The sequence below is a fragment of the Thermobia domestica genome, chromosome 3, assembly GCF_964235325.1.
Source record: "Thermobia domestica chromosome 3, izTheDome1.hap1.1, whole genome shotgun sequence".
NCBI classification, from domain to species: Eukaryota; Metazoa; Arthropoda; class Insecta; order Zygentoma; family Lepismatidae; genus Thermobia; species Thermobia domestica.
The window spans coordinates 333,032,367-333,048,165 of NC_137456.1; the positions used below are offsets into that span (position 1 = coordinate 333,032,367).

The 15,799-nt window shown below is 36.1% G+C and overlaps 1 protein-coding gene across 1 annotated transcript in view; it reads left to right on the forward strand.

Moving 5' to 3' along the window:
* The window catches only part of LOC145681971 (DNA damage-regulated autophagy modulator protein 1-like), a 50,446-nt gene that overhangs the window by 4,382 nt on the left and 30,265 nt on the right, over window positions 1-15,799 (forward strand). Inside the window, exons 2-4 of the mRNA XM_081753571.1 lie at window positions 836-914; window positions 5,722-5,843; window positions 10,492-10,715. Coding sequence (XP_081609697.1) covers window positions 836-914; window positions 5,722-5,843; window positions 10,492-10,715 — 425 coding nt within the window. The remainder of the gene's footprint in view (window positions 1-835; window positions 915-5,721; window positions 5,844-10,491; window positions 10,716-15,799) is intronic.

Here is a 15,799-nt window from a genome sequence, read left to right on the forward strand (position 1 = left end):
AAAAGATTGCCTTTTAAATAGAAGAGTACGGGCGAAAAAGGAGGCAAGTCAGTTTTTTTGTAACTTTACACAATGTTTTCCACTGACTTACCTACTTTTCCCCGTAGGCGAAATCTTTAGCATTAGATTTCATAGTGACTAACATTCCTCTTACTGTGGAATTTAGTCGAAGCAAACTACACCTTTCAGACTACATTATTGTGCTGTTAACTCATTTTCGACCATTTTTTGACTTATTTCCTTTTTCCCTGTGGTCTGCAATCTAGATAGTTTACAAAATCATTATATTAGTGGTATAAGTCTTATTAGAATTACTAGTGTTATTTCAGTTATAACGCACATAAACAACCATGAGTTCCCGAACTTCATTCTGTTTTAGATACGAAAGCCATGCTAGGAATTTCTTGACTTCGGCTTATTTTAACGCGAGTACATAAAATATAATATAATGTGTTTACAATGTATTTTAATGCCAGCACAGGGGCAAGTTTCGCAGGCAGTTTGTGCTTCAATGTACACAGAATAAATTACGAGTTCTCTGGCTTTGGTGTGTTTAAACACACACAAAGTGTATCACGAGTTACTTGCATTTGGGATGTTCCAATGCTGTAATATGCTCTTCCACGCTGCGTAGAGTAGAAACCTTGCGCAAAAGCATTAGAATACGCCACGAAACTCTTTGTATAGTCTGAGCACGTTAAGATGCTCTCGTCCAGGTAAGAGCTAGAAGTATAGAGCTTTATGCCATCACTACTGTATTTGCATCAAATCTATTGTATTAATTGTTTCTGCTCAATAATGTTTCGTAATTATTTTCTTTCTTTTGTTTATGTAGCAATATGCTCGCGTTTTCAATATGCAGATACTTGGGCCCTGGTCGTGTCTTTTCTTATGGTGTGTGTGACAGTTTCCACGTAAGTAATGATTTAATAATTTAATGTAGACAGCAGTTTCGAAAGTTTCATTCATGTATTAATTAGTGCATAGTGTATTCTAAGATGAGTTTTAATTTAACGTGAGACGATTTTTGTTAGGACGAGGGGATGGACAAGAATCCTAATTAGTTTCTTTTGCCGAAGGACACAATGTAATGACTACTGACCGGATGTTTAGACATTAAAAACGTGGAAAATAAGCAGGCAAATAGTTACTTAAAATTTTAAAAAGTAGGCAGTAAAATAGGTCCTAAAATGCAACTCGAATTAATGGAGACAAATACTCAATATAGAAACACACCTGTTTGTTAATATTTTATTGTATATATGAAAACGAACCTTGACATATATTCCATGTATATTTGATAAATACATTCTATGCAGTACTTTATCACTACACATAACAGTCCGAATTTTATACACTTTATCAGTACACATGACAGTCCAAAGTTTCACAGCACTTCATCAGTGCACATAGGAGACCAAAGTTTTACGGCATCTTATCACTACAAATAACACTATATTTTTCCGAAGAGGCAGAATCCTTTCTTAAAGTACTAAATTACAGTGACTCACATTAATATTCGGACACCATTGATATTACACATAATTTGCTTGCTGTACATGGAAAAAAATATAAATGGGAAACCAACGGAAAACAAGCAAAAAGGCAATGGTTTAGTCGAGAAAAAAATGCTATCAGTTAATTAAGTTATGCAATCTAAGTCCACTTTATGAGCACGCAATTGTAATATACTGTATTTTGAACGCCACTTTAATATTCGGACAGTTGTTTTGACGTTTGTTTACCAATAGCAAACGACGATAGCAAAGGAGTTCCAGTTGAAGTTTAAGTTGTTCCAAGACAGGAGGTGTGTAGCTGCTTAGTTTACTAGTAGTTAGTGTGACCCAGAGAAAGCATAAAAGGAAGATGGGACGGAAGGGGCCAAACACAACGTTTTAGCAACGGCAGTTAGTAATTTTTCACCATGCGAAAGGTCTGTCTTACAGGAAAATTGCAAAACTACTCAATATTTGCAAAAGCATGGTTTATGACATTGTACGAAGATATAATAAAGAGGATCGAATCGAATCAGTGCCTCAAAAAGGTCGACCTATGAAACTGAATGATCGAGAGAAACGCAAATTGATTCGAAAAGTGAAGGTAAATCCCAGAATAAGTGCGCCGAAATTAACAGTAGAGCTGTATGAAGACACAGGAAAGACGGTTCATCCTGAAACTTTGCGGCGAATGTTGCGAAGTGAAGGCTTTAATGGGAGAATAGCTAGGAAAAAATCTTTTATTAGTAAAATTAACAAAGGGAAAAGAGTTAAGTTCGCTAAAGCTTATATTGAGAAGCCCACAGCTTGGTGGAATGACGTGTTATTCACAGACGAATTTAAATTCAATCTGTATGAGTGCGATGGCAAGGTAATGGTGTGGCGAAAGCCAAATACAGAGTTAGATCCTGCAAATCTTCAACCTACCCTAAAGCATGGAGGAGGAAGTGTGATGGTATGGGGGTGTATGTCTGCATCGGGAGTGGGAGAACTGGTGTTTATTGAGGGGATTATGACAAAGGAAGTTTATTTGGATATTCTCCGGGAAAATCTCCACCGAAGTGCTGAAAAATTAGGAATTAGGGGGACTTTTAAATTTTACCAGGACAATGACCCGTAGCATAAAGCGTATATGGTGCGGGAATGGTTGCTCTATAATTGTCCGAAAGTGCTTGAAACACAACCCCAGAGTCCCGACCTTAACCCTATAGAGCATATCTGGGATGAGCTACAGCGTAAGGTCTAAAGCGTACAAGTAACGTCGCGAAATGATTTGAAAAGGGCTCTCCGCGCGGCATGAGATGACATTTCGCCCCATTATACCAACAAACTTGTTGCAAGCATGCCCAACCGTTTACAGGAGGTCATGAAACGTCGTGGATTTCCTACTAAGTACTAGTTAAGTTTTTGAGAGCAAGAAACAACAGATACAAACTATCTAAGTAGTGGGTGTCCGAATATTAAAGTGACATTGCAAATACGCAGTGTCATCAGTATCTGTATCTTATTTATGCTTCTTTCGTTCAAGACGCCGTATGTGTACTTATTTTCTTTCTGTAAGTATGTGGATATCCATATATCTATTTTTTTCACTCACACGGTTCTCATTTATTTCATAATCCTTCCTACTTTTAATACAATTCAAGTGTCCGAATATTAATGTGAGTCACTGTATATATTTTTCCCAATAAAGTCTTATTTTGAAGAAAGTGCATAGAATAGGCAGCATTAGAAACAAGTAATTATTTAGGCAGGAAGGGGCGAAATAGGCAAACTAAAATTGGCTTAAATTGGAACCATAACCCCCATATAAACTTTAAAACGTTTTTCATCGTATCTTTAATATTCAAGAATAGACATTTTGCCTAACATCCGGTGTCTAAGTAATGACAATTTCATTTCTACGTCGATAAATATTGCGGATTCTGTAGACCATATGAGCTTTTTGATTCTGAGTGTTATATAAGGTTGTCGAAGCGTTAAATCAGGTGCCTTTTCTTCTTTTCCTTTTTGTCTTCTTTTTCTCATCTTTCCGTTCTTTGTCTTTTCGCTTCTTATCCTACTTTCCTTTATCTATCTTTCTTTTGCTTTAAATGCAAACGACACCCATTACAACAAAAATTGGATTAATCTTGCTGTACACAATCTTCTTGCCCTCTAAAATTTTGCTTAGCCTTCTAAAAGTTAACCCCTATATATTAGATATCAGGATGCCCCATAAATTTCCAGCTATGTCACAACATGAACTGCAGGCATCTCTGAAAACATTAGTAGTTAACAGGAACATAGCGACGTGTATAGCCAATGTATAGAGCAATTCTTTCCCTGGTATATATTCATTAACCCCTTAAGGACATATCCCGAGTTATCTCGCTTTATTAAAATTGTAATTATTTTTTCCCGAGTTATCTCGATGCGTTTGTAACTTTCTAATTCCTTTGAACTTATCACAAAAGAAGACGCCTATTAGTGTTCGAAGTAATTATTTTGTCCAACAGATGCCTCCAGGGGTATTGTAGAGTTTCAAGAGGCTTTGTACTGTAGCGTTACTAGCAAGGATGTTATAAAATAGAGTATCTGCCCATACGTATCTTCAACATATGAACTCAATGAAGCCAAAAAACAACCGAGCATCGTCTGATCCGGCACGTTTGATTGGCTAGTCTCGATTCCGCCATGATTGTTGGCTCGAAACATTGCGATCTTGGTGGCGCGGAGTGGGCAGAGTAGGTGTGGCGAAGATGTGACGTATGGCTTCACGATTTTGTTGTATGGGCAGATCCTATATTTTATAACACCCTTGGTTACTAGTGTATCCGTATAGTTTTTCTCTGTGTCACTCTGTATCGAGAATACTCGGGATAAAAATCATGATATCAAATAGGAAATTGGAAACGTTTTATTTTATTATGTATTGCATAATACATTTTGTATATCATTTAGCAATAAATATGGTCCTTTCACGAATGTTTCTCCTATACCTATACGTTCCTATACCTTGTTATTGCTCCGAGATAACTCGGGATAAAAATCTGCAAGTTTTAGCTTCTTTTTCTACACACTTAACAAGATTTATGAAGGAGTATTTGTTTGCCAGAAAATCTCCTGATAATTAAATCCTTAAGGGGTTAATGACCGTCTGTAGTCTCGTGGCAAGTGTTTTTATGATCTGAAATATATAGCGACAAAGAATGCTTATTCGTGAGTTTCTACTACATGACTTTCAATTAAGACAAACAGCACGAAAAAAACTTGATTTTTAGCTTATATTCTATTACATACGAATAGTTTTTAATAGCCAACGAGGAGAAAGCGGTTTACGGTATTTTGCTTCTCTTTTGCAATTTCACTGATGATTGGTTACAGGGAGCGAATCAGCGTTCAGATCGGTCTGACAGTTTTATTATTATATCAAAATGTAACTCTTGTCTCTCTTCTTTTGTACTGTGTCTGATGAAGCGAAGAAATGTTGAAACTAACTGTAACACTGAAACTGTATGGTGAAACTGTGACACTCAATTATTTTAGTGAAACGATGTGCTTTCGTCAGAGACTGCTTTAATTCTACTTTAAGTTACTAACACAAAGATATTATAGACAAGATAGTATCAGAATCTCAGCTTAAATTTAGTTGCTGTTGTTGTGACAAATCTATCTTTTTTAGTTAGCTAATGAAGTAGTAACAATAAAAACTAGCCAAAGTTTTACTTAATGGAATTAATGTATGCTATTAATAAGACGTTTTGGTAAAATTTGAACAAAATTGTTAAAATTTGACGTTTTGGTAAAAATTATTGTGGACAGTTTTTTTTTTAAAATAATACAGTTTTATATTTAAAATGTTGCTGAGGTGTTTAGCTTGATTTTATAGCTTAATTGACGTAATTGCACTTTAATTACACTTTAATTACACTCTGATTTTAGTTTTATACAATGTGATTTTTTACAGTATACTATACACAAATATATTTTTGTCACATAATTATGTATTTTCTAGGTGGATATGACGAAATTTTTATATAAATTTTAGATTACATACAAGACAAAATAAAATATTAAGTCAAATTTTAGCACAAAAGAACTACTGTCTGCATTTCTTTTAAAATTAATACTAAGGAAACAAAAAATCTATTACAATTTAAAATTTACCATAGGAATAATAATTTAAAAATAAAGCATAGAATGATTAGCATTTGGATTTTATTTAAGCTATTCATGTTTTCAGGTATATTTTGTCAATATCACTCCAACACATCCAGCCATTTTTTCCGAAGATCAGCCACACGGGAACCCTACCTCCTGAGAGCTGTGTTTTTTCAGAGCTGGTTAATCTCTTGACTATTGCAGGTGAGAAGATAAAATACATTTAACACTAAAACAGAACAAACACTCTAACTGAGTAGCGTAAAGAAAATGTATTATTCTTTGGCTTTATTCCGTACCAGCCTTTGCAAGAATTGCAAAGCGTAACGCAAAGGAAAAGTTGCCAAAATCAATTTATTTTATTAACTTACGAACTTAACTCCAGGTGTAGCCGAAGGGCAATTTACACTAAAATATCTAACAAAGCTATGGGATAGTAACATATTGCACTAATAATAATAATAATAGTAAAAACAAAAACAGTATCTGAAGGAATAACAAGAAAGGTTAATAATAAGATACGACAATTTATCCTGTAAAATGACGTCATGGTGTAGAGTTATACTCAGCTTCAGAAATAAGTAAATCTACGAGTGTTGGTGACATTTAGCTGTATCACTTAGGAAATCTATAGAACAGAGAACGTTGAACTATTGAAAGCATAGGTCGTACTATATGAAAAACATGTATGCTACGTGTTTGTCTTAATGGATTAGGAAATACAATTCTGAAAATAGCGTTCCGGATTTGAGTTAGTCATCCGTGAGTTTATAAAGGTATTTGAGATCACTAACGTTATGACGAGTGTCTGGTAATTGAATAATTAGTGTTCGTAACAATTCGTGGCTTACTCTGAAACGCACTGTTCCAAGGAAAAAGTTAGAACTGAGTTTAACCGGAATAGGTTTGCAGAAATTGTCATTATCCAGATAGGTAAACAGTATTCCATTTTAGGAGAAATTTTACTAGCTACTATGGCTATTAACGCAAAGTAAAGCGCAGATTTTGCGTAGCGTTGACGCAAATCGTTACAGAATCAGGCTTTTTATTCTATACTGCATGTCAAGTTAGAGATCAGCATAGAGGAAATCGTTGTTGAGAAACGTTCATTTAAAATTTTAAGAAAAATATGTTTGGAATATTTATACCAGTCAGGTAGCAACATAGGCAGTAGGTCCAACAATGGGAGGGAAATATTTAGCCAACAGCCAATGTTGACCCTACTTTGTAATTGGTTGTTTACCGAGGATTTGCTATCTCAATTATCTTCCCTTACGAAGAGGTAAAATTCTAGTAAGTAGTGAAAGATCGAAACTGTTGGATAAAGTACAGCAAATGATTGGCTAACCAACATTTACTTTTAAAGTGCGAGGAAACAACTTAATTTTTGAACTTTATGTTTGCACTTATAAACCATACCGACCTGTAGCCTATCAAGTATGTTGCCAGCCACTTAAGCATGTAAACCCTAAATAAAAATTATGTAAGTTATAAATACAAAGCACAACATTATAATACACTTAATTTAAAATATTACTTTTTCTGCTAGCAGTGGCGAGTGGTACTGTTTCCGATCGGGTAACAGGTCGTGAATAGAAATATACCCTTCAGCATTATCAAACATAAGGTGATATTAGGATGCGTTTGACATAGGAAACACCATGTTCATAGGTATTCCTGAGGTTCTCCCGTTTCCTCCCACATTATCATTCCACGAATTATTTCATAATCATCCGTCTTCTTTAGAGGTTAAAGATTTGGCTTTATTTTTACACATGCTCGGTAAATACTGCGGTTGATGAACATTTCCTCTGCTACAGAGCTGCTTAAGACATTCTGAATTCTATTCGAAGTTTTAGCAAACCGTACTTACGTTCAACAAATGTTTGCAACTCTCTAATCATATTTCGCAATCAAATTCAGCAGTTCAATGTAGTTCCTCTTGTTCATTGACTTGCTACCTCCTTATGTCTTCTATGTTCCAATCCCTGATTTGTTAAACAAAAAGTCTGGCACTAATCAGACACTCTCTTTTTATGTTTCTTTTAAATTTGTTGTTATAGGTTCTCATAGCAATGTTGATAAGCTACTTGAACGTCAATCATTGTGTAAGCGTATGTCTTTACGCAATACTTGGATGGAGATGGTTCTAGAACTATATGACACCCACTCTCTATATAAAGAGTGATAACTGAATTGTGAGACATTCCAAATGTCTTTCCAGTAACAAAATAAACATCATTAATTTGGAAATGTATTACTTGATTAACTATCCGTTAACCGTTTCGTAGAATTATAGTGACTACTTAGAAAATGAAGGATTTTATTTTCGTTTTATATCATGTAAGGCGAGAGGTAGGTTGTCTGCTATTTGAAATCATTTTACATTATAAAAATTCAGGAAACCAAAAGGACACTATTTCATACGCTTACCATTACTACGTTGCACTATCTGTGTGAGTTAGTAAATTATTACTCACATTTCGTTTGATCTATCATACGCTGGCTGGTTCATATCTGTGCAAGACGATATTTTCGAATTCGTGAACCTAGAACAGCTATCACTCATCTGTTCCGTTGTCTTGTCATTTACACAGGTTTAACTAGCAGTATGGAAACCTAAATCTTCCTAATTTTTATCAAAAGAGTGACACAGTATCACATACAACGTTGTACAAAAGGGCGAAAAAATCCTTTGCAAATTAAAATTACATGAGCAAATTGAACTGTGTGATGTGCTAAATTCCTAGATAGCCAATACAATGGAAGGAAGAGGCCAACGCACAGTTTCTTTTACTTCCTCACTATGTTCGTAGCTACTAGGTTTTAATTCGGAAGAAAACACTTTTCTCATCACCGACAGCAATTGGACTTTAACCTCAACGGCGTTGCGTCATTGCAGAGCAGAGACATGGAGCTTGTTTGGAGAGGAATGAATTCAGATTTCAGAATATTTTAGATCTTGTTTAGAGATGCATAAAAGGAGGGGAACAGCATGGAGGAATTGCCGCTGTGTGCTATGTAATAATTGAGTAACTTCCACAGATAGTGTAACCTAGGACTGATAAGAGAGTTAAATTTGCATTTTGACCTGCTGTAATATGCCACAACTAATCGTAAATCATATACAGAAGTAATTCCTGTAAGTTTTATTTTGTTTTTAGAAGGTGGAGCAAGCGGAGCTGCATAGTTATCGTTACGGCACTGAATAGGCTAGCTAACTGTGAACATTGACCTTATCTTGCAAAGACTTTGCTAAACATTTGACAATCAATTCAACTGCCAATATAATCCCTTCTAAATATTAACAGTGTGAAGGATAAGTGATAGCAATCGGTTGTTGACCAATGTACACATTAAACTGTGAATGGTCAAAGCATTTTTTACCTTTACTTTTGCAGTGAAAAATTGCAAACCATGGAAAACATATGCCCACACGTACGGCTTACCAAGTGTATTACTATTGCATATGGTCGCCCAGTCACAGTAAAATCTCGACATGGATTCCAAGTGATGACTGTCACAAACAAGGAGCCGGACTTTCTTTCAGGAAATTTTCGCTAGTTGGCTCCATTACGATACTATTTGCTAAAGATTGATATATTTTGAGTTTAACATTCCTTTCAGTAATGAGGCTATATGAATCGCTGATTTGAGAAACATCATAAGTCAGCCATATGCCTAAAATGAGTTTACATTCAGCTTTGGTTTTTCACAGATAGCTACACCGTTGGGTTGTGATACTAGTTCGTGCATTATTGAGCTGCAATAAGTGTCCCTGAGTTCAGAAACGTCACAAATCATTGACTTACGACATTACTGGTATTACTGACTTACGACGTTTCTCAAATCAGCGATTCATATGAGACAGCTTAACGTGGAATCCGAACTATATTAGTTTCCGAACCCGGGTCTTCCGCGCCAAACGTATGTATGCCAACGACTTAGCCGCGAAAGACCTCTACTATTTGCTAAAGAACGTGACCAAAGACCCTAAAGTTACATGTATTTGCAATTTAATATTTTAGCTCCTGGATTAGTGGGAGAGGGGTGCAAGCACAGACAAGAATACACACAAACATCATCCTATACCATACGATGCGGGAATTCGTTTTGATTCTCTTCACAGCAAAAGAACAAATCAACCTTAAATTTCGTTGTAAGGAGTTGGCGCTATCATCGATTTTACACGTGACGTCATCGGTTGTTAGTAGTCAGCGTCAGAAAGTTCAATCTCACTTTTTTCTGCTACTGTAGCCATCACTAACTTAAATAAAAGCAATTATGAATTCATTTCCGTTCAAATTCTAGATAACGTTCGACACGATTCCGCTCTCAGAAAGAGAAAAACCGTCTTCATATCATCCTAACAAGACAATGAAGATTGACCTTGGTCATGATGCACAGTTTGAAAATAGGTGCTTTATATTTTATGTATAGCAGCTGCCCAGTGGTATAATACTAGAATTTTTGATTGGTATACGCTCGTCAATTTTGAAAAATATAGCATATACCCACTCCTGTATATGCCGTTTTTTTTCGTAAAAATTAATAATATATATTGGACTATAAACATGTTCGATTGACGCCTATACTCGTGTATATATTGCATCCCTATTCCCATCGATCATTTTACTAAACATATCATTACGTTACATTATGAGCTCTAAACGCTCCTGTTCTCATTATGGCCACTAAGAATTGTCATGAGTTGAAATACGCGTTTGGTACAGTCTCACCCGCTGCTGCGGTACTGTTGCGAAGTTATATATGACTTTTTTGGTTTGTGACTTGAAATACATTTCTGTCTCACTCTTTAAAATTATACATTTGAATTTCTTGCTTCTTTCAGCATCTGTTGTTATATACTTGAGATACAGGTTTATCCGATTATATTTGGAGAGTCACCCTTCATTCGCTATGAGGATTTACGCAATACTTACCATCTTGAGTGGGACAGTCCATGCGCTTGGGTTCACTTTCGTAGCCAACTTCCAATTAACCACTGTTTTAGATATGCATTACGCAGGAGTCGCATTTTGTTCAATTGGTGGCTTCGTCTTCTATTGGATACAGGTGAGTACTGTTAATATTTCATATGATATAATTAACTTTTTTTTTAGCTATCTCTGCTGATGTAGTGGGTAGCGCATTTGCCTTTGGGGCACATGGTCCAGGATTCGATTCCTAGTGCAAGAGCATAAATAATTTAATTTCGCTCTCGTTTACTTAAGTTAACAATAGCTTAAACGGCATAAGCGTGGAACGTTGAACGTTGACATAAAAGGATTCTGATAACCTCTAGATCAGTGGTTCTCAAACTGTCCGATAACGCGGATCGACTGTTCATTCGGAAAGTGATCTGCGGACTCCCTTGCAATGCTATCTGAAATTTCACATAGTATTAAACAATATACTAATTAGAATTATCACTGATAAGAAAAAGATCAAGAAAAATAATGCAATAAGTAATTTATTCAAAAGATGCATGATTGTTTGCTTGGGAACGAAATTTCATTTGAAAATACAGTAATTTTCAGAAAATCAATTTTTTTTTTAAGAACTCCACTTGATAAACAATGTTTTCAAATGTGGGGCCACTAATGTGAGGAATGAAATTCCTTTTGATTTTACATAATTGCATTGAAATCTAGAATAAGTTTTTGTCACCATCAATCTTAGGTCCGATCCCACATTAAGACGATTTCGCTTTAAAATTTTAATACCGCAAAGAGCAGAAAAGGTCTGCTCACATAAGTAGGTGGTAGTGAAAGGAAACATGAAATATTGCAGTTCCTTTTTAGACAACTCTTCATACATGTAGGGCAGAAATTTATTAAAGTAGAGAAATATTTAAATTTACAAACGCAGATATTGTTTTCTAATTTACAAACGCAGATATTATAAACGACTAATTGCTTTCTTTTTAGTAACTGGAAAAATATCTCTTGCAAAATAGCGTGAGTTCTATTTTATTACGACACATTTCAATTTTTAGGCTAGGTCCCGTGGACCCTACTCTGAGAACTACTGCCCTAAATGAATTAAAAAACATTAAATTACAGAACGAGACGAGATAAAATTAGCAGACACGGTGAAAAAAGGTTTTCCGAGAAATGAGATTAGACGAATTTAAGAGACGAGACGACAAAACCTTATTTTTCGTCTCGTTGGGTAAGAGTATTTCAGTAAATTTCCACAGAGTGAACACATACAACGTACTTGGATAAGCAGATGACATTTTTGTAACGATCCCACACAGTGCATATACTCACACCATATGTATAATGTACACACACATACGTATGTACATTATCATTACGTACATTATACGTATCAAGGATGTTATAAAATAGAGGATCTGCCCATATGTATCTTCATCATATGAACTCAATGAAGCCAAAAAACATCCGAGCATCGTCTAAACCCGCATGTCTGATTGGCAACTTTGGCTTCCGCCATGATTGTTGGCTCGAAACATTGTGATCTTAGTGGCGCGGAGTGGGCAGAGTAGGTGTGGCGAAGCTGTGACGTATGGCTTTACGATTTTCTTGTATGGGCAGATCCTCTATTTTATAACATCCATGATACGTATGCTTTACTTACTTTATTCTATTTTCCTCCTCTTCCATATTGCTGATGTTAGCGGCTTCAGAGTATTCACTGTTGAGAGCCACATTTATGGGGCCCACTTTTCGATTCACCTGGAAAAGAATCGACTCTTTTCCCCGATCCACGCAGTCACTGGGAGCCGCATTCCAGTACAACCCGCATGTTCTGGGTTTGACCGACGGAGTGTGTCTCCATTCTGAAGTGCTGTTTAGTGATGACATCTAGCTTCATCAGCTTGTACTACGCTTGCTATAGTTTCGCTCTTTTATTTACGTTTTGTTTGAAATGAAATATTTAAAATTTATTTTAGTTTTTTGCAGATCTTATGGTTCGGCTTTTCCATCCATGTATTCTGGAAAATCTTGCACATTATTTTAGGGGGTGGGCAAGTTCCGTAACCCATCCCAGAGGTTCCGGATTCGATTTCCCACGATCAGTGTTGGGAAGTAACGTAACGCAAGTAACGCGTTACTTGTAACGCGTTACTTTTTAAGTAACGTTTCCTAGTAACGCGTTACATTTTTTCCAAAGTAACTGTAACGGTAACGCGTTACAAATTTTTAAGTAACGTACCTAGTTTGCGTTACTTTTTTCGCGTTACATTTTGGATGAGTAACTACAATATATGTATATATTTTTTCGGAAAGAAATGTTTCTTTCCTGTAAGTGAATTTCTCAGAATAAAACAATCGAGCATGAACTACGCATGTCAGTGACCGACAGTCACAGACACACAGAGAAACAGATAAGTTGGTAGTACCACTTGCTGTTTTCTGAAGATGAGGACAGCCTTAGGGAAATCACGTGTACTGATTGCAAGCACCTGGAAGATTTTGTCGTAGATTTTAACAGCTCCAAATCAATACATTCGGTGAGTGAACTAGCAGTGCAATGATACCGGTAGTCTATTTTACTTTGATTGGTGTTGTTTTTATAAAGATGGAGAACAACAATATTTTACTGTTTGAACATTTGAAAGAATACTTTTTTCTTAAGAGCTGAAGATGATGGTGGACAGAATTTAAAAGTAAAGTGTTTGAAGTGCCCCGACGGAAAATATTTATCAACAACTAGGGTGCCATAATTAACAATTTACAGTAAGGTGTTAATATGAATAAACTGTGTTCTGATAAGCAAGCCTACTTTATTACTAGAAAATAGTTTGCTGATGGTATGTAATATTGGAGTTCTTTCAGATCAGTTTGCTTATCCTAGAGTCCCGTTGATTATACCTCGTAGAGTAGTGTAATGTTTCTCTATATTCTTTATTTTTAATTTTACATAACAACAGTGTTATTATTATATAATTATTTTAACAGAATAATAATAAGCAACCATTTTTTCTAACGTATAGGGATGAGCACGAGTCAAGCTAAAACTCGACTCGACTCGAATTCAAGTCGAGTTTCGAGTCAAGTCAAGGGTAATACCCTCGAGTCGAGTTCCGAGCCGATTCAGTTTTTCGCATCGAGTTTAGTCGAGTTTGATAAATGGCTTGTTCGTTTTAAGTCGTCTTGAAATCATGGCCTGATTACACTGGAAAACGAAAGCCATGAGAAATGTAAGCTAAACAGTAATATGGAATACTTTTAGTGTTGCTCACGAGAGTGGGAACGGCTCGCATCTCGTCTCCTCTTGATAGCAAGACCACAAGAGATTTTTTATAACAAGCTCAGCTCGGCTCGGCTCAACTGAGAAGATGGCTCGAGCCGGCTCACTTGGGGTGAACCACCGACTCGAGCTGGCTTGGTAGGGATGAGCCATTTGCTCGGTTCGGTTCAACTGAGCTGAGGGCGCTAGCCGAGTCGGTTAGGTGAGCTGTTGGCTCGGCTCACTTCACAGTTCGGGTCAATAGTGAATGAGCTGTGAGCCGAGCTGCTCGAGTCGTTGACAATTCTAAACCCGGGCCAAGCAGTTTTGAAGATATTTGGCCAATGCCCTCTAACTTTTAACAGTGTTTGGCTCGAGCCCGAATACTCAACCTAGACCCTCAACCCAAATTCAGAAGCTCTTGAACAATGTTCTTGACTCCTAGACTTCACGACTACCGAGGTTGGCAATCAACTAGTTTTTTTAGTATTCATATACAAACCGCCTATCTTTTTTTATATACAGTGTTGTTATAATAATAATAATAATAATAATAATAATAATAATAATAATAATAATAATAATAATAATAATAATAATAATAATAATAATAATAATAATAATATAAGTTATAGTAGTAGTAGTGTCATTGATAATTATACTATCTATGTAATATACTTGAAGAATGTACCCGAAAGTACACAGCGGATTTGGCTAGAGTCGACTCGAACTCGACTCCAATTCGAGTCGAGTTGAAGGAAATTTTTCGAGTCGAGCTCAAAGTCTGTTTCTAGTCGAATCGAGTGTCAAAGAAAACTCGCTCGAACTCGCTCGTCCCCATCCCTACGAGTAACGCAGTATGGCATTTTATCAATGTTACATTATATGAAAATGTTCATATATCAAGTAAAAATTTGTCCTTGCATTTACATAAAGCGATTCAGAACGTGCAATAATAATAATAATAATAATAATAATAATAATAATAATAATAATAATAATAATAATAATAATAATAATAATAATAGCGCTAGTAATAATAGTACGGAAAATTGAAGTCATAATTTTTTTCACACTTTTAAAGTTTCGGACCTAAAAGTAACGCGTTAGTAACGCGTTGCTTTCGAAGTAAAGTAACAGTTACTTTTTGGGGGAAAGTAACGCGTTACTAACGCGTTACATTTTAACAGAAAGTAAAGTAACTTGTAACGCGTTACATTTTTACAAGTAACTTACCCAACACTGCCCACGATGTACACAAGGAAGATTTTATTTATTTATTTTTTTCTCTTTCAATAATTGTTGTAGTCTCAAGGCTCGTAGAGCACGCTGTAATTTCTCTTTTTTTTCTGTTAATAATAAATGACGGCACAAGGCAAATGTCCTTTCCTACCCAAGCTTCCGCAAAGCTAGTTAACATTTTACTTCTGGATTCCTTCATCATTTCCTTGTCTGTCCTAACTTCCCTGTAGGTTTGCATTCTTAAGAAATGCTGAAGTATTGATCTAAAGTTCCTGTTTTGGTTGTCTACAAAGAAGATATAACTTGCTGAACTGCGTGTCTTCCGTGTTTATGATTTGATGCTGCATTTAGGTTTTTCTTGCTTATATGTCAGAATTTTGTACCAGGTTTGGTGCCCGCTTGTGTGGTCAATCCCCGGACACGTTTTGCAAAAGATCAAGCTGACGTTGGGCTTCATGACGTATGTGGGAGGTGCCAGTTTGGACACCATCGTCCCATGTTCGGATTAGGAGGAGGATAGAGACGGAGTTTCAACTACACCCCGGAAATGAAAGATGAACAAAATCAGGAGGATGGAGAACAATCGGGGTCTTGGCGATCAGTTCTTGAAGGAGGCATCGCACGCTCAAGGAACCTTCCTACCCATCGCATGATGGAACTTCATCAAGTTCAAAAGGTAAATCACCGCAGAAACAATCAGGAACGTATACACCAAA